The sequence below is a fragment of the Ursus arctos genome, unplaced genomic scaffold (assembly GCF_023065955.2).
Source record: "Ursus arctos isolate Adak ecotype North America unplaced genomic scaffold, UrsArc2.0 scaffold_3, whole genome shotgun sequence".
NCBI classification, from domain to species: domain Eukaryota; kingdom Metazoa; phylum Chordata; class Mammalia; order Carnivora; family Ursidae; genus Ursus; species Ursus arctos.
Genome location: NW_026622985.1, coordinates 14,072,231 through 14,096,430, shown reverse-complemented (window position 1 = coordinate 14,096,430; position 24,200 = coordinate 14,072,231). Strand labels below are relative to the sequence as shown.

At 39.2% G+C, this 24,200-nt stretch overlaps 1 protein-coding gene across 2 annotated transcripts in view; it reads right to left on the bottom strand.

Moving 5' to 3' along the window:
- VPS41 (VPS41 subunit of HOPS complex) overlaps positions 1–24,200 on the bottom strand; it is a 169,633-nt gene that overhangs the window by 126,742 nt on the left and 18,691 nt on the right. For both annotated transcript variants that reach the window (XM_026502942.4, XM_044385612.2), the window contains 2 exons: positions 10,520–10,627; positions 4,269–4,346 (listed from right to left, as the gene is read on the bottom strand). In XM_026502942.4, coding sequence (XP_026358727.1) covers positions 4,269–4,346; positions 10,520–10,627 — 186 coding nt within the window. The remainder of the gene's footprint in view (positions 1–4,268; positions 4,347–10,519; positions 10,628–24,200) is intronic.

Below are 24,200 nucleotides of genomic sequence, written 5' to 3'. Positions count from 1 at the left end.
CAAGGACAAAGATACATACAAGTGTACAGGTACTTCTATATGTGTATATGTGTGTTACTGAGGTATAAAACAGACTAAAGACCACAAATCTCAAATTTACAGTTCAGTGATTTTTACCTGTGTGTGTGTGTGTGTGTGTGTGTGTGTGTGAAGCCATTATGATAGAGAATATTATCAGCACACCAGAAGATTTTCCTGTGCTCTCTCCCAGGTCAAATAATATCTGACTTCTATCACCAGAGTTTAGTTTCACCTTTCCCTGACCATCATATAAAAGGAATCATACAACATGTACACATTTGTGTCTGGCTTCTTTGGCTGAATGTTAAACTGGGAAATTCATCTATGTTATCACGTGTATAGACAGTCTGTTCTTTTTTTTTTTTTTTAATGATTTTTTATTATATTATGTTAGTCACCATACAGTACATCCCCGGTTTCCGATGTAAGGCTCGATGATTCATTAGTTGTGTATAACACCCAGTGCACCATGCAATATGTGCCCTCCTTACTACCCATCACCGGTCTATCCCATTCCCCCACCCCCCTCCCCTCTGAAGCCCTCAGTTTGTTTCTCATAGTCCATAGTCTCTCATGTTTCATTCCCCCTTCTGATTACCCCCCCTTTCTTTATCCCTTTCTTCCCCTACCGATCATCCTAGTTCTTATGTTCCATAGATGAGAGAGATCATATGATAGTTGTCTTTCTCTGCTTGACTTATTTCACTTAGCATTATCTCCTCCAGTGCCGTCCATGTTGTAGCAAATGTTGAGAACTCGTTCTTTCTGATAGCTGAGTAATATTCCATTGTATATATGGACCACAACTTCTTAATCCAGTCATCTGTTGAAGGGCATCTCGGCTCCTTCCACGATTTAGCTATTGTGGACATTGCTGCTATGAACATTGGGGTGCATATGGCCCTTCTCTTCACTACGTCTGTATCTTTGGGGTAAACACCCAGTAGTGCAATGGCTGGGTCATAGGGTAGCTCAATTTTTAACTTTGTAAGGGACCTCCACACTGTTTTCCAGAGTGGCTGTACTAACTTGCATTCCCACCAACAATGTAGGAGGGATCCCCTTTCTCCACATCCTCTCCAACAATTGTTGTTTCTTGCCTTGTCTATTTTTGCCATTCTAACTGGCGTAAGGTGGTATCTCAGTGTGGTTTTGATTTGAATTTCCTTGATGGCTAATGATTTTGAACATTTTTTCATGTGCCTGTTAGCCATTTGTATGTCTTCATTGGAAAAGTGTCTGTTCATATCTTCTGCCCATTTTTTGATTTATTTGTTTCTCGTGTATTGAGTTTGAGAAGTTCTTTGTAGATCTTGGATACCAGTCCTTTATCTGTAGTGTCATTTGCAAATATATTCTCCCATTCCATGGGCTGCCTCTTAGTTTTTCTGACTGTTTCCTTGGCTGTGCAGAAACTTTTAATCTTGAAAGTCCCATAAATTCATTTTATCTTTTGTTTCTCTTGCCTTTGGGGATGTTAGACAGTCTGTTCTTAATTGCTCAGAATATACCACAATTTACTTATCCATCCTACGAATGATGAATATTTGGGTCATTTCTAGTTTGGAGCTATTATGAATTAATCTAACTGTAACACTCTTCTATATATGGTGTGTGTGTGTGTGTGTGTGTGTGTGGACATAAACACTGCACTCATCGGTCCTGAATATATACCTACAAGTGGAACTGCAGGCCACACAGTATTTCTCCTGAAATATTAATGGGAAAACAAATATCTTTCTTCAAAATGCAGAATGATTTGTTTGGTTATTTCTTTTACCTCATATGTATTTAAAGTGAAGTCAGACAGCCTCTAGTGCAATGATTCCATCCCAGCTCAAATAGCAGAATCCCCTGGGAAACTTTGTTAAGGCTTCCTCCATGCCCCCTCCCCCAAACAAAACTACCACAATCAAAACTATAAATGCAGTGAATGGGGTGAAGAGCTATTGCTTGAGGAAATAAACACTGTGCAAACGTAAGCTATTATTATATTACCTAATTTTAATTTGTTTAAATTATTCCCACTTAGAAGTGAAAACTAAAGTCAGAAGTGTTTATTCATTAATTTTTAAAAATACTCTCACTGCATTTCTGATGAAGAGTAAAGTTTTGGATTAAAATGGCAACCATTACATCCAAAGAAAAGCAGCAAATTCAAAGAAAAGCAGCAAATTCAAGTCATGATAGTATTTTTAGAATTGGCAGAATCGTTTTCTAAAAGGAGTGATACAGAGCCCCACAGAGCAATCACACCATCAGAAACAGGAAAATAAAATAATAGAGGAAAAAACTCGGAGATGAGAAGCTGTAGACTAAGGCTCCTTTCAAAAGAGGACAATATGAAACTTGTCACCTGAAAGTCATGTGCCTAATACGGTAATGTTCATGAAGAAGCTAAGGTCTCCTGAAAAACTTTTCCATAGAACACTATCAAATTCCTTGATAAAATAAACAAAATACCATCAAACCATCTTCCTCTCCTGCTGGGGGGGGGGAACAGTAAAAGGGGGCAGGTTTTTGAGGTTCTAGAGAACTTCATTTTTGACGATGTCACATGGGCAGGCTGAAAGAAAAAAAAAAACAACAACAAAGGAAAAAAAGTGTGAGCAAATTTAGGGGGGATGATACCATAAGTTACCTGAAAGAGGATATGGGATATACTTGAAATAAAACTGACATCAGAAAGGATGTAAGGGAGGGCTTACACTGTGTAGACACAAAGACTGAATGAATGAAGGAATGAACAAACACATGAATAAACTGCTACAACATTTTTCTTGGCTTCTCTTTTGGCAATGGACCCAGCACGTAGGCCCGTGACCGTCAGCAATGAAGCAGTGCAATTTCTACACAGTATTTAAAAGACTTCTTTACAAGCAGAGTGTCACATAATCCTCTACCTGGAACAGGAAGTTCAAGAGACCAGACAGGTGAGATTTTATTGGGTTGTTTCTCTTTGTTGTTTTTTGTTCCGTTTGTTTTTGGTTTCCTTTTAATGGTGAGGAGCTACAGGTAACACCACGAGAAAGAGCTCTTCCCAGCATCAGCTACACATTTGAATGGATGGCAACGGAAAGAACAAACGTTTAAGTCACCAAGATGGGTGTCCAGGACGTAGATGGAGGGTCCAACATATTTTCCTCTTGTCTGAAAGATGCTGAAGCAAAGCAAGAACCCACGATCTGCCTGATGTATGAGTATGATTCGTGTGCGTAAGTCCCTTCCTGGACTGTTCCCAAGATTCTGTCGACATTCAGTGGTTCAGTTTAAGTAACACGAAGCAACCTATTCCTTTCATACACAATGTGCCAACTTCAGAAACTGTGGTCTCCTTTATAAACGACACCAATACCTTATGATAGATCTTTCAACAAGTGCTGATGCTGTCTTTGAAAAAATAATACCTGCCCCCTAAAATGAGCACCCTATTCACCCCGAATGTTCACATGCATGCAACCATGGACGCTCCTGAAACCGTCAAGGAACATCTTAAACATCAAAACCAAGCTTCAAATTCCACATTTCCTTCATCCTCAATGATTCCAAATCACAATTAAAAAATTAAAAAGGCTAATTCTTCACTTTCAATCCCCGAAGAATCCAAGCATCAAAACATTCATATAAAATATTAGCTTTCTATATTTAGAAGAGAGAAACTGAACCAGCAAGGTGATCAATCTTCAGTTACATCTGGCATCTAGAGAATATGGTGGGGTACGTACTTACAAATGACCAAATGAGGGGGCTTCACACTTTAAGGATTTCACAACTTCCCCTGTATGTAAATGAGGACCAGTATTCACTAATAAAAGCAGTACTTTTTCTTTTAATAACAATTCACCTAGGTATTCCACACTGCTCTAATTTTAAAAGAACACATATAGAAGTATTTTAAATGCTCCCTTTAAAGTCAAATGGATGACTATAATTAACTAAAGAATTACAATTCAACAGATTTATAAAAATAAATATTTACATGGGGTGTATATATAAAGATACAAAGTCAAAATATGAAATATGTGTGTGTATATATGCCTATATATTTATAGACCTCTTTCGTTTTACGTTCACCTTTATAACTTTTAGCATATACTATAAAATTCAGTTACATTCTAAGCACTCTGATTTAATTGATAAAGGCTCTTTCTTTAGATTAATACAACAAACTGCTAAAGCTAATATTGTAAAGCATAGATTTTCAGCACCAAGTCTAGTTCGTACATTATTTTATACTGTATACTTACTACATCAAACTTCTGAGTGATGTTCCCCTGGACATCAAGTAAATAAACCTTGCCATAATGGGTGCCCAGTGCCAAAAACTGCAAGAAGAACAGAGGGGTCAGTTTATTAATGTACCATTAATACACACTTAGTAATTAAACCATTTTCAAAGTCAAGACTCTGAATGTGTAAGTGATGCGTAATGCCTTGGAAGATAGGCACTCCTTGGAGAAGGCTTGTTTCCAGCTTCAGGGAAACAACAGAGCAGGGCCTACTTTATTGTGAGAGGGCAAGCTGGCTGTCAGAATGACTCATGAGGACCGTCATCTGCTGACAACCAACGGTGTGTATGCGGTCGGTACACAATGCTTGATGGGCTGAGGCCGCAGATCCCAGTGCAGCTGGGACAGCACGACCAACCTACAGTTGAGCTCAAAGTCAGAAGGGAATGACTGAACCCCCCCTTAATTTATGGCAAATGTGTAAATCTGTGCTATCATTTAAGTTTAACAAATATATACACATGCACAAACGACAAAGAGTGATTTTTTTTTTTTTTAGAAAGGAAAATCTAAGTCATACTGAGAGATGCAAAAGCTCAAAGTATTTATATTATCAGTTAGCATTTAGATGCCTCTATAAAAGTTAATGTGTAATACTGAGTGCAAATGTTTATATTCCAATGCAAAAAAAAAAAAGCTTTTCTGTCACAAAATAACTGCTGAGCTACATATTCGAATTTTATGATATGAAATAGTTCCTATCTCCCACTGTTCCTTTAATTCTTTGAACTAACCCTAAACAAACATGAAGAAACTTTAGGACTACCTGAAATATGACATGAGATTTTTCTTCCTTTTTACTCTTTTCAGCATTACTCAAACAGTTCCAAATTCTATGTATGTCATTGCATGTGAGCATGCTTCATTGCAACCTATAATGAAATGCTCAAATTTACAGGCACTACTAAGCGTTTCAGCCAAGCAGCACAATCTTTATAAAAATAACCTCACAGAAAGTCAAGATTTAAAAGGATTTTATCGAAATGGAATTGCTTAAAATGAAATTTCAGTTCAGGCACTTAAAATACGAAGCTACATTAAAGAGAAGTCACAAAAAGGGAAAGAAGGGGGTTCATTAGAAATTCATCCCCTGCAATGCCTTTCACTCCTGCAAGGTTGCCTTTTTTCAGGAAGAAAAAAGTCCCCCGGGTAAAAAAATCAATACTGGTTAATAAAACATCAGGTGTGCAGACATAACTAGGTATGACGATTCCAGCGCACAGGCCTGCCTGAATGCACCGCGTGCCATGCCGATTACTTACCCGGGCCAGACAGCAAGCCTGCTGGAAACGGGATGCCTGGGCCCCGCAAAGGAAGGGGTAAGAGGTAATTCTAGGGGGAAATTAGTCTGAATATTTAAACCAAACCGGGACGTTGCTTCCAAAGCAGAAGAACATTCTAATCAGAAACAGAGGACTCAGATGGCTCAGGGGGTTTTAATTTTTTTTTGCCACAGTGACTCTGATAATATTTGAATTAAAAAAAAAAAACCTGCATAATACTAACTAAAAACAAATACTCGGCCTCTTTCTGAGACTGTGATAAAACAATGAGTCTTAAAAAGCTTGCCGCACCCCGAGTATTCGACAGTATTGGTTCTCCTCATAAATACTGTATTCAGTTTGTTAAAAAAGTAAAGGGGCTTGGATCTTAAAAGTGCTTCAGTCCTGGTTGATTCTCCAACGCCTCTGTGAAGGCCTTTCTTGAACTTCCAACAATACTTTGTTTTATCAAAAGTTTTAAAGGTTCTATGCAGAGTACCCAAACACGAATTCCTTCCCTTTTTCCTTTTTCAAAATTACTAGTTCATTTAATATTTAAGATGGAAAGAAAACATCAAATAATTATTTTGATTTTATAGTTTCAACCTGAAACTGTAACTACTTTACTTCTGAATAAAAATCCAGTGGTTTCAGGGCGCCCGGGTAGCTTGGTTAAGTGTCCAACTCTTGATTTCAGCTCAAGTCATAATTTCAGGGATGTGAGATCCACGCGCTGGGAGTGGAGACTGCTTAAGATTCTCTCCTTCCCTCTGTACCGCCCCCCCCCACCGCCAAAAAAATGCAGTGGTTTCTATGACGAGCTACCTTTTGCTTACTAAAATATTTCATCATTTGGATTAAATTGTTGCTGCTGCCTTTTAGAAATAAATAACTTCACTGCTCTTAAAAAAACAAACAAAATAACACCCAAGTTTGATGAAACAACTGTACAGGTCTTAGAAAATTTATTTAATTACTGAAATTATTGATGAGTCATACTTTCAGTTGCGAATGCTTTTGATTGCTCAAAAATACAACAAAAAATGCAAAATTGACCATAAATCACAAAAGTATATTCAAATCCTTTCAATGAGACTCTTTCACGCCATAAAAGCCTTGAGCTTTTGTAACTATTAAATTTTTTTTTAACCCGACAACACTTAAAATCCAGGATGGGCAAAGAATAAGCATAATTTAATTAGCCCCCTTCATGTTTAATTACAGAAACTTGACTCCTTTTACAAACCACCAGATGGATGTCCAATCCTTCTGACCCATCCCATCCCCTGGCATAAAGCCTTCTACTTTGAACGAGGGGACTTTGTGTAAGTAAACAAGCAAAACAAGTGACAAGCTCTGAACACCATGAAGGAAACAAGAAGCAGTACATTTCCTATGTGATCAGCTGTATAGTATCATCTATGTTCCTCACAGTGTTTTATGGTATTCAAAACATTAGATCAGGGAGTGCCTTTACACATAAGAAACTAGGTCCTGGGCGTTGATATGACTTCCCTGGAAACGGTCCATCGGTGGCAGAGCAAGGGCCTGAATTAAGAGTCAAAATACTCTCAATTGGATTAGAAGCCTCATAAATAGAAACATGGGCATCAGATTAAGAGTGTGTGTTCTAAAAGTCAGCACTGATTACAGTTCCCACTGTCAGAAGGCTCCTTGACCGAGTTGGTTTAATTCTGGAGTTAATAAAGTTTGATCTCTGGGCAGGCAAACTGTGTTCTCCATTTTATCCGTTCATAGGTTCAACCAACATATGCTTAGATAATAAGCAGGCTGACAGCATAATAAAGGAGAGAGATTTAAAAGACTGATTAATTAAATTTAAATTAAAGAGTATGTTTAAAATGGCAGCATCTCTAAGACCCTATAGAACATGGCTGATGTCGGCTACGCTTAACTCTGAAGGAGGAGTGAGACAGTAGACAGTGAGGCAGATGGGACAGGCTTGTAGCAAAGACCATTTTAGGCAGATGGGATACAACTTGTTCAAAGGCATGGAGTCACATAAAAGGCAGGACAAAGTCAAGAAACTACAAGTGGTTATATATGGCAGGAGCATCCAGTTTGTGCCCAGGGGAAGAGACAAGTGATGAGTCTGGAAGGTTGGGAGAGGAAAAGGGTGTGGGAGAGGGTGTCCAAATCACGAAATATCAGGAAACCAATCAAGAATTCTAGGGAGGATTACATGGTCAGATCTGAATTTCTAGAAGATGACTTTAATAGAAAGGAGTGCTGTGGATGGACCAGAGTGAAAGCAAATCTGCAGGAAAGTGGACTGGCTGGCAAGGTGTATGTTAGTTCCGGGAGAAACGACAAGTGCCTGAGCTGAAAGACAAGAGCTCAGGATGGGAGTGGGCTTAAGCAGGTGGGATGGGGCAGAATCCAGGCAGAAGGGACACTGTGAGTAAAAACAACCAAGTGTTGCTACCAGAACACCAACCATGCAGGCCAAAGTGGGAAGACATAAAGCCAACTGCAGGAGAGGCCAAGATCTTAGGGGGCCTCACACACCACAGTAAGGAGCTTAGACTTTATGGAGCAGATGGTGAAAATCGCACAAGGGTTTTAAAGCTGTATTTTCAACAGATCATCCTGGCAACCAGGTGGCAGAGTGCTTTAAAGTAGAAAAATGAGAGGTCTGTGAGTGCAGGCAGGGGAAGTGCAAAAATCATCAGGACTTAGGAATGACTGGGTGGAAGCAAAGAAGAGTCAGCTTTGGCTTAGGTGACAAAAGAGACTGTGATGCCACCAAATGGGATACAGAACACAACCGATGAGGATTAGAGAGGGAAAAGAAGATGCATTCATATGGGTGTGCTGAGTTTCAGGTACAAAAAGAACAAAAGGAAGAACTGTTTAAGAGGCGTCTGGATAAAGCGGCACACTACCCTGGGGAGGAGTCAGTGTGCAGGTGGTCATAGGAATTACATTTAAAATCAAGAAAAGTACAAACTAAACAGAAATGTGGATAATGGAGCTAATCCTGGGAAAACCAACACATGAGGGAAAGGTGGAGGGATGGAGAAAGTGAAAGAGCCAGAAGGGAATCGCAGAAATGATCAAGAGAATAATAAAGGAATGGTGCCATGATAAAAAGGCTTTAAGAAAGCTTCTCTCAAAGCTTTTGTGTAGAAGAAAGGTGAGACCTACACTTTTGAAAGCAGCAAAATGTCTGTCCACTGGTGAACGGACAGACAAAATGTGGTATGTCCATACAACGGAATACTATTAGGCAACAAAAAGGAGTAAAGTACTGATCTAGGCTACGTCACAGGTGAACCTCAAAAGCATTACACTACGCTAAGTGAAGAAGCCAAACACCAGAAACCAAACAGTGTATGATTCCATATCTATGCAATATCCAAGATGAGCAAATCTACAGACACAGGAAAAGATTCGTGGTGATGCGGGGCTAGGGTTAGCATCACTGGGGGCGGGGGCTGAGATGTGGTACAGAACAACAGTGGACAAAAAGACCTCTGAATGGGAGGAAGAAAGCCTCCTGTGGGGAAGGATGGGTGTGGATCCAGATGGGCTGGGAAAGGGGTCACGGGCCGAGGCTCATCACGCCTGAGGGATTCGATTTTCTGAATGATACAGAAATGGCATCCTCAGAGTGAAGGGATAGTGGCTGAGAAGACAAGCTAAGGACTAAAGGAGCTGCCGAAGAACAAATCAACAAGAGCGTTTGTAGTGGCCTGAGGGGCACAACAAAGGACAGGGACGTAAAGGAACTGAAGACACTGGTAGAAAGTGAGGCTAGTTAACCACCTAACAGAGACAAGAAATTAAACAAAGAACAGATTCAAGACCAGAGCTCCCTAAAATCACAGAGAACAGGGTTAGTAGGAAAATTAACACAAAGGCTTAAAGGATTAAAAAGGGTCACCAGAGAGTGCACTGAAAGATCCTCAAGTTCCAGGAACGGACGCCATCCAGATGTGGCCTTACTGCTGGGGAGAGGAGAAAAGGCAGAGGTAAAGGTCTGCAAGAAAGACGGCAAGGCCAGTCTTCAGTGAGTGAAGCAAAGTGAAGAGGAATTTGGGACATGACAGCCATGGGAGCGGGAAGATGGTGACAATGGGAAGGGGTAGACGGTGGTACAGCCTAACCAGAGGTGCCCCAAAGGAGGGGGTTTCTGGTAAAGCAAGAGTGAACAAACGTTCTATTAACATGTTGAGCGAGTACAGGAATCTGTTTACAGCAGAGTGAGACCTGAAGGAAAAAGGAAGGGTAGGGGCAAGGAGGAGGATGAGGCCACACTGCTAGTAACAGAGGATAAAGCCAGGAGATGGATCAGACTTGGCAGGTTTGTCTCACTCATGTGTTCGATGGTTCAAACGGCCTGGCCTCCAGTACTCCACTTACAACACTTTCTGTTTTGGTCCAAGAATAGGCAAAGGGTGCTGTATAGCCCTTAGCCTGGACTCAAACTTGGGGGGCTTTGTTATGGCAAAGATTCAAATGTGGAATATATTCATTCATTCATAGGACATATAAGTAATCTTTTGGGGCCTTTCTACTGATTCCTAAAACACCTCCAATGTAATCTCTTCTGCTCTTACGAAAGCATTGAACACCACACCATTTCCAATCTTAACACTTCCCAACTCTACTACTTATGATTTGAGGAATTTAAAGTGATAGAGCTGCCAAGAATTACTTGGTATAAATCTTCCACATCTGTCTAAATTCTACTTGATACACCCTTGCAGTATGGGGGGGGGGTGTCTGTGTGTGCAAATACATACATATAATGTTTTTGGATGTTGTTTTCATTTTTTTGTTGGAGAGGAAGAAGAAAGGAAGAGTGGGAGGGAGACACAATTACTGGAAAAGGCTACCACCAAAAGCATCGGGATTCCAAAGTATAAACAAACTTACAAGAGAAACAACTAACAGAAGAATCCTCTAGAAGGGCTACCTTACCTTGTCATGGACTGTCATGCAGCTGGCTGCATCCTTCTGAAGGATTTCAGTTACCCCATTGGAAAGCCTTTCATACTTCAGTTTGGGCTCCTCTTCACTTTCTTCTTCCTGCACAAAGAGCAGAGAAAATGACAGCCATCACGGATTCATTTGAAATAGTCAGACTCAAAACACATTTCTTAAGGGGAACCCAGAGATGGCTTCCTCAATGATTGTCAATAACTACAACTACAGCTCAAGGTTAAGATCTTCATGTTTCATTTTTCCAACTGGGTGTATTAGCTGCTACAACTTCACCAGCAGAATACATTCAAAGGTTGAAAACAGGAGTATACGTACTTACTGCCGACAGTATTCAACTTTGGCATATTAGAGTAAATACAAAACTATCTGGCCACATATGCCAATAAAAGATGTGTGGGCAAAATACTTGTCAGTTTGACCTCACGGACATAAAAGCACTCACAGCAGGTAGATAGGAATACAATAAACCTCCAAAAACATGGATTTTGTATCCCAAGACTATAAATATTTTTGTCAGATTTGAGAATATCTCATTTTAGTTAGAAAAACATAATTATAAAAAAATCAGAGAAAGGAAATTGGAAATTTTATATACAACAAATGTATTCATACCTTCAGATAAAAATATTTTAATATTTATTTTTCAAAACATAATCCGGGATCATGTTTGTTAGAAGATGTAGTGTTTACTTTCATCTGAATAAACCTGATGCATTAAAATTTTTTTTCTTAAATGTATTAATTTTTTAATCATTTTGTATGCATTATTACTAACTCTGTATATTCAACCTCACTGTTGATACAACATACCTTATGATATCTTTAATCCTCACAGTTATGGAGTAAAGTTAGGAACCTATATTGACTATGATGGCTTTGAATTAAATCAAGGATAATTATAAAAATTATTATAATGATTCAGAAAAAGATGTTATTTTACTGTATCAATATGTGATGAGAAACCATAAAATGTGCGTGTACCAGCAACTGTGACAGGATAAAGCTGGCCAAATAGAAGTTCATAAACATAATCTACTCACAACATTCCCTTAAAAAATAACTGTACAGTCTTTACTTTCCAGCTAACGTTCGAGTAGCATGAGGCACGCCAATGCGCCCACCCAGAAAAACTAGAAAGCCTTAATGAAATACAGGGCAACAGTCGAAGGCATCAGTGAAAGGGCTGCTGAAGCCACCACCTGAGCTAGAAGGACCAAGGTTCCAAGGTGGTGGAGAAACCGGAGAAAGCGTGGGGATGTGAGCGGCCATGCGCCCGCCATTCTTCCTGGAGGTATTTACCAATTCGGGGTGTAGGACAAGAGGCTGAGAACCCAAGCTCTGCTCAGAGCATGGCCACTGCTGAGAGTAGGAAAAGCAGCAAACCTTCGGGTACTTGTAGGGTTCAAGTAACAAAACTGGAAGCTTGAGGGACCAAGATCCCAGTGGAGGAGAGAGGCAGACAAGTGAGCTTGTTACACAGCCACTTTTCCCCGTAAGACAACTGCCAATTTCCAAAGCAACATGGGGCAAGAGGCGAAAAAGCTAAACAGAAAGCCTCAAAAATGCAAACCAGATGCTTTGACGTGCTGAGAAGATAAGAAATACATTTCAGAAATTATCAACAAATGAAGTCCTGATGAACATCACAGGCTAATTGGAACTCCTGGCCCCCAGGGACACACAAAAAAGTGCTTACCAAAACTTCAATCTGTCTCAGACTCAGTTCAAACCCTGACGGGATTAAGGTACGTATGTAACCCCCAACCTACCTGTCCAGTAAAGGACAGGGTGACTCCTGAGAGAAAGAAAACTTTTTTGGAGTACGAAAACTACTTGGGCCTCTACCATTTTCACTTACCATACTGAGAATAAAAAATATTAAAATCAATAAAAAAAAAATCACAAGGTATGCCACAGGGACAGGACCAAGTAACTAAAAGTCAAGGAGAAAAAAAGACCACAAAAACAGACCCATGCATGACGTGGAGTTAGCAACAAGGGCTTTAACATGAGTATGACTCATATGTTCAACAAGAGAGAAGACAGATGAAGAGACAGAAATTTTCAACAGGGAATTGTAATCCATAAAAAAGAATCAAACGGAAATTTTAAAAGTGAGAAATGTCACTGAAACTAAGAACTCAACAGATGGCTTAGCAGAAGACAGAATTAGTGAAGTGTAAAACAGGTCAAAAAATATCCAAAGGGAAGCCAGAGTAGAAAAGCAGACCAAAAATACAGAATAGGAGATATGTGGAACACGGGAAAAAGGGCTAACATTTTAATTACAGACCCAGAAAAATAAGAAAAATGGGAGGTGGGGGGAAGGCAGGAACAACATTTCAAGAGGAATTCTTGGATTCCCAGTAATTCAGCAAGATAAATATGAAGAAAATCACACCTAGATACATCATAGTTAAGAAGTAAAAGAAAAATGACTTGTAGAGTAGTAAGTGCTGGGCCTGGAGAAGATTATGACTGACAGGACAAACCACACAGAGATGCAAACTCAAATTCTAAGAGAAGTCTTCACCTCTGAGGCACAGAACTGCACCATCGCATGGAAAGGACGATATTCATCAAACACCCTGAAACAGACTTAACATCAGATCCCTCCATTCTCTTGACTTTAAAAAAACAAACACTGGAGAGTTGAAGTATTCCATCTTATGGATTTTAAGTACAAAATGATGACCAGAAATTTTAATTTCATCAAGACACATACACAAAGCCAAAATTCAAATTATGAATGCCCTCAAGTTAATGACTTGTATAACACACTACCCAATCACCTATGAAAATGACCCTACAAATCACAACAGAAAATGAGGCTACAAAGCCTCCAACAATTTCTATGCCTACAAATAAATATGAACTGTGTGATCAGCAGGAAATGTTTAAAAATATATTTAGCAGGTGCATTAGTTATCTATTGCTGCATAACATACCATGCCAAAGTTTACGGATTTAAAACAAAAAATATGTTATTTTAACTATTTAAATATGAACTTAACGGTTCTGTGGGTAAGCAATACTGGACTGCTTAGTTGGGTGGTTCAGACTTAAGGTCTCTCACGGAGTTGCAGGCAAGATGTCCGCTGAGTCTGCAACCATCTGAAGGTTTGACTGGTGTTAGGGTATCTGCTTTCACAATGGCTCACTCAAATGGTGGGCAAGTTTGTGCTGGATGTTGGCAGGAGGCTTTGGTTCCTCACTTCATGGACCTCTATTTGGGTTGCCAGAGTGTCCTCAGGACATGGAAAGTGACTGCCCCACAGTGAGTGATCCAAGAGAAAGCGAAGTTGAATATGACCTAGTCTAAGAGGTCACACTTCTGGAATATTCTATTAATCATACAGGTCAGCCAGGATTCAGTCTGGGAGGCGAGGTCACAAGAGCAGGAGTAATAGGTGAGGATCTTTGGGGGCCATTGTACAGGCTAGTTACAAAAGTAATACAATTTCAGGAGCAGTAAATCTGGTTTAAAAAAATCAGGAGGGGCACCTGGATGGCTCAGTTGGTTAAGCATCTGCCTTCAGCTCAGGTTATGATCCCAGGGCCTGGGACTGAGCCTAGCATCAGGCTCCCTCTCAGCAGGGGGGTGGGGGGAGGTCTGCTTTTCCCTCTCCACCCCACCACCTGCTATGCTTTCTCGCTTCCTCTCTCAAATAAATAAAATCTTTTAAAAAAAAAATCAGTATTCCATGTCTCTGATGAGCTGTCAAATATTCTTTCCCCAGTATATACAAGCTATTAGTTGTTTATTTAGTAAGAGTATTAAAAATAAAAAATGATGTACTCACTACTAACTTTCTAAGAATAACTTTAAGAACAAATAGCGACAAAAGGAAGTATAATAAGCATGGTTATCTAAAAGATCTATACTTTTTGGGGCACCTGGATGGCTCAGTTTGTTAAGCATCTGACTCTCGATCTCGGGGTTGTGAGTTCGAGCCCCATGTTGGGCTCCACATAAAAAATAATATAAAATAAAATCACAGACCTATGCTTCTTTAAAAAGATAATTGACAATAAATCAACCCAAGGAGATGTCATATGTCAAAAGTGAACTGTTGTTAAAATCGCTAGTTAATCACATCTAAAAAAAATACAAAAAGGAAAATTACAAGAAGCAACAAAGAAACACTTCTACCCATGTACCTACAAGCAACAAATAGAAATCCATACAAAGTTAGCATTAAATGTGGCAAAGATGACGTGTGCCTTCTGAGGTAAATGTGTTAAATACAAATTGAATTCTGAACGCTAGTCTTTATAATAAGGTGCCACATGTTGCTCAAGTCTGGACATCAAATGTGCATCCAATGTGAAAAGTTAATTCTAGCCTCTTGACTGTTTTGCATAAAAGCACTCATCCACGGACCATTAGATAAAGTTACTGTAAATAAGGGTTGCCTGTCTTATTTAGAAGTGAAAACTAAATAATTTCTCTCCCATAAATATACAAAAATAAATACTTTCACAACACAGCTCACTGAAGCATTCGTGCTAGGCTTCAAAAACCATAAATAAAATGAAAACTCCGATATTAGGCACTTGATGTAGCATTTCAGGCTTTTCTGACAGGTATCTTTTATGTTAAGTTAAAAAGCAGGCTAAAGGTGAATTTTTAAGGCTTTTTTTTCCTGCTTGCTGTAAACAAAGGAAATGGAAAATGATTCAAAAATACAATTCATGGAGGTTATTCTACTGCTGCAGACTATATATCACATTTTAAATAAATTTTTTTTAAATCAAGCAGATTTAATATAGTCTCACCTTTAAAAAAAATTCAAGCAGAAAGAAAGGTTTTCGTGCAGTTTTAATTTCCATGGAAAACAACCCAGTGTTAATAAAAGGCAAATCAATAATTTTTGTTAAATTTTAATAATCTTGCAAACCTACAAATAAAACCATCAACAGTCTGAGTTGAGATGACAGTTAACTGCGTTTCTATGACAACCTAGTGGAATAGTACAAGTCTTGACTTGCAGCTAAGCGAAGATATGAACAGAGTGACATTTACCCATACAAGAAAAATTTGCAGCTTTCCTTTAAAAAGAATCAATTCTTCAACTAACATGGATTTTCACTAAGTGTAGAGCACTTTTAATTAAAGACAAGTCCTTTAAACCATCCTATGTAGGATTCTAAAACACTACCTGAAAATGAATTTCATATCACAGTCATTCCTACAGAGTTTAGCAAAAAAATTACTTTTGTGGATAACGGATTAAGTCAATTAGATTTCTGCCTGAAAAACTATTCAGTAATTTATTACTAACACTGTAGGGTAAATTTTCATGGTCGAAGTCCTACCACCTAACTCAGATGTGCAATATTCTTGTGGGTGTGCACTTTTCACCTGATCATTTAAAATTCACATACAAGAAAAACTTTTTTTGGTGTTTATAACCAGTTTTTCATCCTCTTTTAACTTTCTTTATATCTTTCGCACATCAGTACATGTTATATACCGCTGTTACAGTCCAAAGGAGGACCTGAATTTTACTTTTAAAAAATGTGCGCCACATGTATTCTGGGAGTTAATGGAAAGATCGTTACATTTTTTTATTGTTACTCTTAAGACAGAACTTAAAATTTTGTTTCTGAAGACCATTTCTTTATTAAAATGCACTGGTTTTTTTGTTCTGTTTCTTTTTTGTCCCCAAAATAAAATAACAGAAATACTGAAAGGGAGGGGTGAGCTATCTTAAGACAGAAGTTAAGCTAGTGGAAAATACCAACAGATAAGCACTCCCTGACGAATCACAACCTCACTGTACCGAGATGGCCTTTATCCCACCCAGATTCACCTATGACAAAGACTTCAGTGGAACATTCAGAAATTGTGATAAGATGAATGGTTTACTTGACCTCATGTCACCATTGTATCTGACGAGGGGCAAATCTTTTTAATAAATACCCATTGTTTTAAGCCAGATACAATAGGAACACTACCAACATTAAACAAAACAAACAAACAAACAAAAAGTCATTGTTTAAAAAGAAAAGGCAGTCTGAACTTCCAGGGTAAAACAACCAAATGTTAGTAAGAAGCAAAAGAATCATCAACCACAGGTATGAAAGTATAAAAGAAAAGCCAGAACATTTTCTATAGATTTCTAATTAGCTTAATGGAACAGAATACTCAAAAGTGGTAGGCACCCTTGTAAGTTTGATATTTAAAAAGCTACTGAAATCTAGTATCAGAACATCTGAATTATAGAAAATCTGTATTTTAAAAAATTTCCTTTCTTTACAAATAATTCACTTTGGTTTTTTTTGTTGTTATTATTTGTTGTTTGGGGGGGGGATGGGGAGGGAGAAAGGGAGAGAGAAAAATTCCAAGCAGACTCCACAGCCAGCACAGAGCCTGACATGGAACTTGATCTCACTACCCATGACCTGATCCAGAATCAAGAGTCGAACACAACCGACTGAGCCACCAGGTGCCCCCAAATAATTCACTTTGAAGGAAGTCCCAGGACATACTGAAATCTTTGTGATCATTACTTAATAGAGGAGACAGAGGGAGAACAGAAAAATAAAACAGTGGAGCCAAATACAAATAAATTTTTTTTTTAAAAAGCGTAATTCAAACTGTACTTTAAGTCAATCAAAACACATAATTTGAGTCTCAAAAACATAATTAACAAATTTTTAAGAAACAGACCTATTCTATTCACTACAACAGGGTATTATCGAAGTCAAGAACTATACATTTTATTGTGTAAATACATCTATTTGAAACTATAATGTAAACATTCATGCATATACATGCACATTATAGGACATCCCCAAATACTTCACGTCAATCTTGAACTTTACACGAAAGAATAAAAAAGACCTATGATGAGAAAAAAACTGTATAAAGACCCTGAACATAAGGTTCACAATTAATCAAGGACTAATGATTCCAATTAGCCCTGTTTTGACTACCATCCCCTCCCCAAAAATGACTGCTACCTCCTTAAAAGGGCAAGTGCAACCATTAATTATTGTAGGCTAGAGTTCTATTGCGGAAAATAATTTTCTTTACACAAAAAGATGGCTGGTAGGAAAGATGGCTTTATAGATCCTTCCAGAATGTCAAAACATATCAAGAAAACTACACAAACAAGCTGAAAGAGTAACTTCTGGTTTCCATTAATAACACAAGGTATTATAGCTGCCTCAATGACCAAACTTTTTAAGAAAGTGACATGGAGATAATGGAATTCATCCACAATAAAACAACTGTGGTCAAAGCTCCCAGGATGCCTTTCCATCAGACTGGTTGACAGATAAGCAATTACATTCTTATATGAATGCAAATAATGTTGTTAAATTTTGACTTTCAAGCAATACTGCTATTACTGAAAACATATCAACCAAAGAAAGTAGCTGAAATTAGAGCTCATAAGTATAATCTAGATGACATAGGTCTACTTTTTTGTATAGATAATTCACAATGAGTCTATTCATATCCATATATATATATATATATATATTTTTTTTTTTTTTTTTTTTTTTTTAAGAGGAAGAGAGTGAGTGGTGGGGAGAGGGAGAGATAGAATCTTAAGCAGGCTCCACACCCAGCATGGAGCCTGACACAGGACTCTATCTCACAACCCTGAGATCATGACTTGAGCCGAAACCAAGAGTCGGACGCTTAAGGGATTGAGCCACTCAAGCACCCCCATATCCATATATTTCTAAAAGCATAAAATATATACGGTTAAATAAGGGGTTCTCAAGCCAAGGGTAATTTTATCCCCCTAAGACATTTATTTGGCAATGTCTGGAGACATTTTTGTTGTCATGAGTGGGAGGAGACGGTGCTGCTGGCATCTAGTAGGTAGAGGCCAGAGATGAGGCTAAACATCCTACAATGTACAGGACGATCTCCCAGAACAAAAATTATCCTGCCAAAAATGTCAACAGTCCCAAGGTTAAGAAATCCTGGGTTAAAGAAATTTCATAACATTAAATGTTCTACAGACATTAAAATCTGTTTTCGAAGACTTTTAATAACAAAGGGAAGTATTCTTAAGATGTCTTATTGGTTGAAAATGTAGGTCATAAAACCTGCTTTTGCATGATCCAAATTTTACTGAACAAGTTTATGTTGGGAAAAAAATCAGAGGAATAGCAGCAAAATAGTGCCCTTCCTAAGCTTCAGTTTCTTCATCTGTCAACTGGGGTAATGACAGCATGACCCACATCACAGGGTTGCTGCAGCCATTACAGAAAATAATAAATAATCACTACTGTGAGCGATTGCCAATATTTTCAATACTTTCTAAGATAAACTGTATTACATTTATTATAGAAATAAATGCTGTTTTTGAAGCCATTGTTCAACATTCTCTTCAAAACTCTATCAACCAAACTAAGATTCTTATCGCTTAAAGCTGCTTTCCTTACCGTAACACTTTGAGTAGAGAAGTGAGAAAAAGTTGAGCCTCTAATAATTGAAGAGCTCTACTTAAGATTCACAAGCTATGCAGTCTTCATAAACCCTGGTCTCTCCTCTGCCCTGTAGCAGCAGAATTTCATGTTCAATTCAAGGAGGAAAAAAATAAGGTGAAGGTTCCCATGCCCTGAGCCACATACCATAAACAGGATCAACTCCCATCATTTATTTTATATTGGGAAAGCGATAAGAATATATAGAGGAGGGGGGGAGAAAACGAAAAAAGCAAATAAGCTTTTCATTTCCTTCCAGCCATACGGAATAACCTCACCAATCTTCAAGGTATGCCATTCAGGTGGACAATTTCCGCCACTAGAGCCAACATAACCCTCTTTTCCTTTCTTCCCAATATCCCCTGGTGATCACAAGATCCTGAAAAGCAGGGTTTATGCCTTTTCATTGTTCTGAACTTCACCTAACAAAACTGTGGGTACCTAATAAAGACCAGTGAAAACAAAAGTACGCGATACCAGCAGACCGAGTTTAGTAAGAAGCTTTTCTAAGACATTCTCATTTAGATTTCCACACAGGAAAATCCAAATCGTAAGCTATCAGCCAAAAGGAACTGCAGAGATCATCTAAACTATGTGTTATATTATAGACAAGGTTGTGGGGGGGGGCGAGCCTGGGAGGTGGGGCACTAAACGGAGGAAAGGGAGTAGCTAGCTATTCTGAAAGAGCAGAAATTAGAATTACAAATGTACAGAAATGAAGCTCTACCACCTAATTGCAAGAGCAGATAGAGACCTTCCAGACGCAATCTTCATGAAAAACTTGTATTTATAATTTACATGTTAATTGTTATACGGACAAGGAAAATGCTCCAGTCCCTGAGATTATTTTATGTTTTAGAGGAGATTAAATACTTCTCAAACATCTTTCAATTGCACACTCTATATTCCAGATGCAAAGAAGCACCAACAAGCACCCCACCAAAGTCTCTGACAGCTTCTCAAAAATTTCCACGGAGAAACAGATAAAGATTAAAAACCTCCAAAAGCAATTCCAATTAAGACAAAGTGTTAACCAGAATCAAGCAGAAACTAAACATATGCTGAATACGAATGTGAGTTCATGCCATGCCTTGATTTGCTTCGTGGAAATATAATCTGAACAGAAGTAAAAAGATGCTTTAGCTCACCCACCAACCCTCTATGCCCGGGATCCAGAGCCTGTCCCACTCAACCAGATGCCCAACCCACCCCTTAGGGACTGTCCTCTCCAGAAGGAGGCAACTGTCTACAACCTTTGCCCACTATTTCTCCATGCCTGCACTTTCAGCCCTGGCCACCACCTGCCCACATCTTTCTCCTACTGGCAGAGACCAAAAGCCGCTAATGTGTAGCAGGGCATTATTGATGGTCTGGAGAGTCCCAGCCATAAGTACTGCAGGATGAAGAGAACACTGGTAGCAGGAAGGCAGGTACTGAAGGGAACCAGAGAACACTCAGAAAGGTAAAAGTAAGAATGCATTAGTAAACCAGAAAACGGAATCATTAGTAAGTCCAAGGGCTGGCACTTTTTAAAAACAAATAGATTAAGATAGCCACAGAATACACTGAGAAAATAAAAGTCACCCCAGGACTACCCATCTCCTGCAGAAGGGCACTTGGCCTAGACTGTTTTCGCATGTTTTATTAAAAACCTTCAAACAGAAAGTCCCTAAGCTATTTCAACTGTCCCATAACAGGGAAATAATGACAACTTCCCAATTCGTTTTGAAAAGGTGGTAGGGGTGCATGGGTTGCTCAGTCGGTTAAGGGGCCGACTCTTCATTTCAGCTCAGGTCATGAGACTGAGCCCCACACTGGCCTCTGTGCTCAGGGGGGATTCAGCTTGAGGATTCTCTCTCTCCCTCTCTCTCTGCCCCTTCCCCCCGCTCGCACACACATGCTCTCTTAAATAAATAAAATCTTTAAAAAAAAAAAAGTAGCATCACCCCGACACCAAGACTCCCAAACGTCATAGGGAAAAAAAAGAAAAAACAGTTTAATCTCATGTCAGAACTTAAATGAAAAATTTCTAAATAGAATATCATAAATTAAACCCCAGCGTGTATTAATAGAAAACTTTTAAGATCAAATATTGCAGAAGTACAATGACTGAATATTAAGAAATCTGATTTCATCATTTGATAGACCAAAGAACAAAAACCATAGAACCACAATAACAGATACTGAAATAGCATTTATAAAGTTCAACCTTCATTTCGGATTCTTTAAAAAAAAAAAAAAAACAAACCTTTCAGTAAATAAAAAGGTTTCTTTCTTGAAAAGCTGAGAACAATCATTTGCAATTAAAAGCCAACATGAACTTAACAATGAAGAGAAGCAACAGGAAACTCGTAGGTGTCTATTATCACTATTTTTCAAAGCTGATTTAGAAGTTCTAGTCAAGGTAAGACAACAGAAAACAATGTATCATTGTTGATGGTCTTAATTAAAGATGATATAACTACAGGTAAAGTACAAAACTTTTAAGGCTTGTGATGATTAATTTCGTGTCAACCTGACTGGGCCATGGAATGCCCAGATATTTTGTCAGTCATTATTCTAGGTGCTTCTATGAGGGTGTTTTTGGATGAGATTAACATTTAAATTGGTAGACTGATTAAAGCAGTTTGTCCTTCCCAATATGGGTGGGCCTTGTCCAATCAGTTGAAGGCCTGAACAGAACAAAAGGGCTTACCCTCTCAAGTAACAGAGAGTTCTGCCTAACTGCCTTCAAACTGGATGGCTTTTTCCCCTGTATTTGAATCTTAACTGAAACACAGGCTCTTACTTGGTGTTGAGTCTGTGAAACCACTGGCTCTCCTGGGTCTCCAGCTTGCTGACTTACCCTGCAGATCTGGGTACTTGCCAGCTCCATAATCACATGAGCCAATTCCTTATAATAAATCTCCCTCTTTCAGATCCCACTGATCTCTCTCAGATTTCCTCTCTCTCTCAGAGCCTATTGGTTCTGTTTCTCTACAGAATGCTGACTAATACACAACACAGCTCCTGCCGAGACAGACAGCTTGCCTGGACTGCTGGCCTCTTCCCCCAAATCAGCCCTGAAGACACTATAAAAGGAAAGAGCAATTCCAGAACTTAAGAACCCCAAGTGAGAAACTCTGGAGGCAACTGGAATCATCCAGAAGGGGGAGCCATTTAGATGCATCACTCACCTCTCCCCCAAAGTTGCCTCTGAGGTTCTGCTACCCGGTTCACCAGAGAAATGGGCAGCAATAGCTCCGCCCCTGCCCCGTGAGGACTGACCAGCTGCACTCAATCCTCATCTTCTACCTCCCCCCCCCCCAACAAGTGGAGATTAACTCCTTCCAGTGCCGCTCCCTCCAGATCTGCCTCAAGGGCACTTTACAAGGACTCCCAAGACTCATGGCACACATTTCCACACTGAAACACATTTTTCAAGGAAGCGTTCAGAGAGAAAAAAAATCTAGGGAAGGCTGTAAAAGATATGAAAAGTAAGAAATAGTGAGAAATGAGAAAAATCTTGGTAAAGTTCACTAATGTCATTAAAAAAAAAGGATGGGAGAAAAGAAGAGAAAATTAGCCAAATCTAATTCTTTGTTTTATAATACTTCAAAAAATGAAGATACATTACTTCTGATTTTGCTACATCATTAAGAAAATGTTTTCAAACACATCCAAATGTGAATACTGTTATTAGGAAACGAAGGGGGAATGCTATGGTCTCTACTGGAAGCCTGCAAACACCCAAAGTAGTTAACCGTTAGAAGGGGGAGGATGGTCAGTAAAGGACCCTCCAGACTCAGAAGGCACTTTAATACTAAAAAAAAATGAAGCAAGCCACTCCATACCATTTACATAGAGTTTTATTCAGGATAACTTACCAACAGGCAACAGGGCAGGCAGAAAAATGATCCAGGGCACTACATCGCTATTCTCTGCCCCTAGTCTCCACCACATCGTCTCCAGCAAGCCCAGACCTCAACCCACAGTTTTTATAGAGTGAGGGGCGTGGTGGTGAGATCACAGGGTAGTTACCTAAAGTGATACCACCTGTGCACCAAAGGGGCTACACTAGTTATCTAGAGTGGCGCCACCTGGGCACCAGAGGGTCTACACAAGTTATCCAGAGTGGTACCACCTGTGTATTGAGGGTCCCTACTATTTATCTAGTTATCTACCACCTGTGAGCCAGAGAGGAGAACAAGATGGAGTCCGTGTTGTCAGCACTCCTACATCATCACAGACCAAATATGGAAATGATGACAACAGACTAAAACCTTTAGCTTTATCAAAGGTTTTCCCTCTCTCATCCCTTCTGATACTATTTGGAGAGATTTATTTCATTCACTGAGTCTTTGGAGAAAACAATCATATTCTAAAGGAAAGAATGATGGTAACGCAGACATCTGTGAATCTTTATACTTAAAAATGGTTGCACTAAAACTGAAATAGCTCATGGATGAAAAGAAATCTGTAGATTTTAGAAATTAGGTTTACAGCATTTCTTGAGTCTTCAGAGAAAGGAATGTTTTCAAGTCCCAACAGGGTAGAATCAGGCTCTAATTGCCAAGCGCAATGATTATTTAAACAGCACTCTTGGACAAGTATCAGAAAAGAGACACACACGTTTTTATAAACATAGCTCCCAACAGTATTAGCAGTCTCATTACAACTTTTTTCTGTGCTCAATGAAAAGGGCGAAGGGAACAAGATCATCCAATTTACTGTACTTGCTTCCTATGGCTGCTGTAACAAATCACCACACTCAGTGGCTCAGAACAACACAAATTTGGTGTCTTACAGTCCAATACAGATACCACTGGGCAAAAATCAAGATGCCAGAAGGGCTGCATTCCTCTGAGGCTCCAGGGGGAGAATCCATTTCCTCATCTTCTCCGGCTTCTAGAAGCCACCTACATTCCTTGGCTGTGGGCCCCCTCCTTCCTGTACCCACAAAGCCAGCAAAGGTGGGTCAAGACCTTCCCACGTCACATCACTCTGGCCTCCCCTACCTCTTTCATCCGCTTGTGGAGACTCTTGTGACCACAGTGGTCCCACCTGGACCATCCAGAACAATCTCCCTATTTTATAGTCAGTTGGTGAGCAACCTTAATTCCATCAGCAACCTTAGTTTCTCTTGCCATGTAATATAGCATATTCACAGGTTCCAGGGATTAGGACATAGACATCTTTGGGGACCATTACTCTGCCTACCATTAAT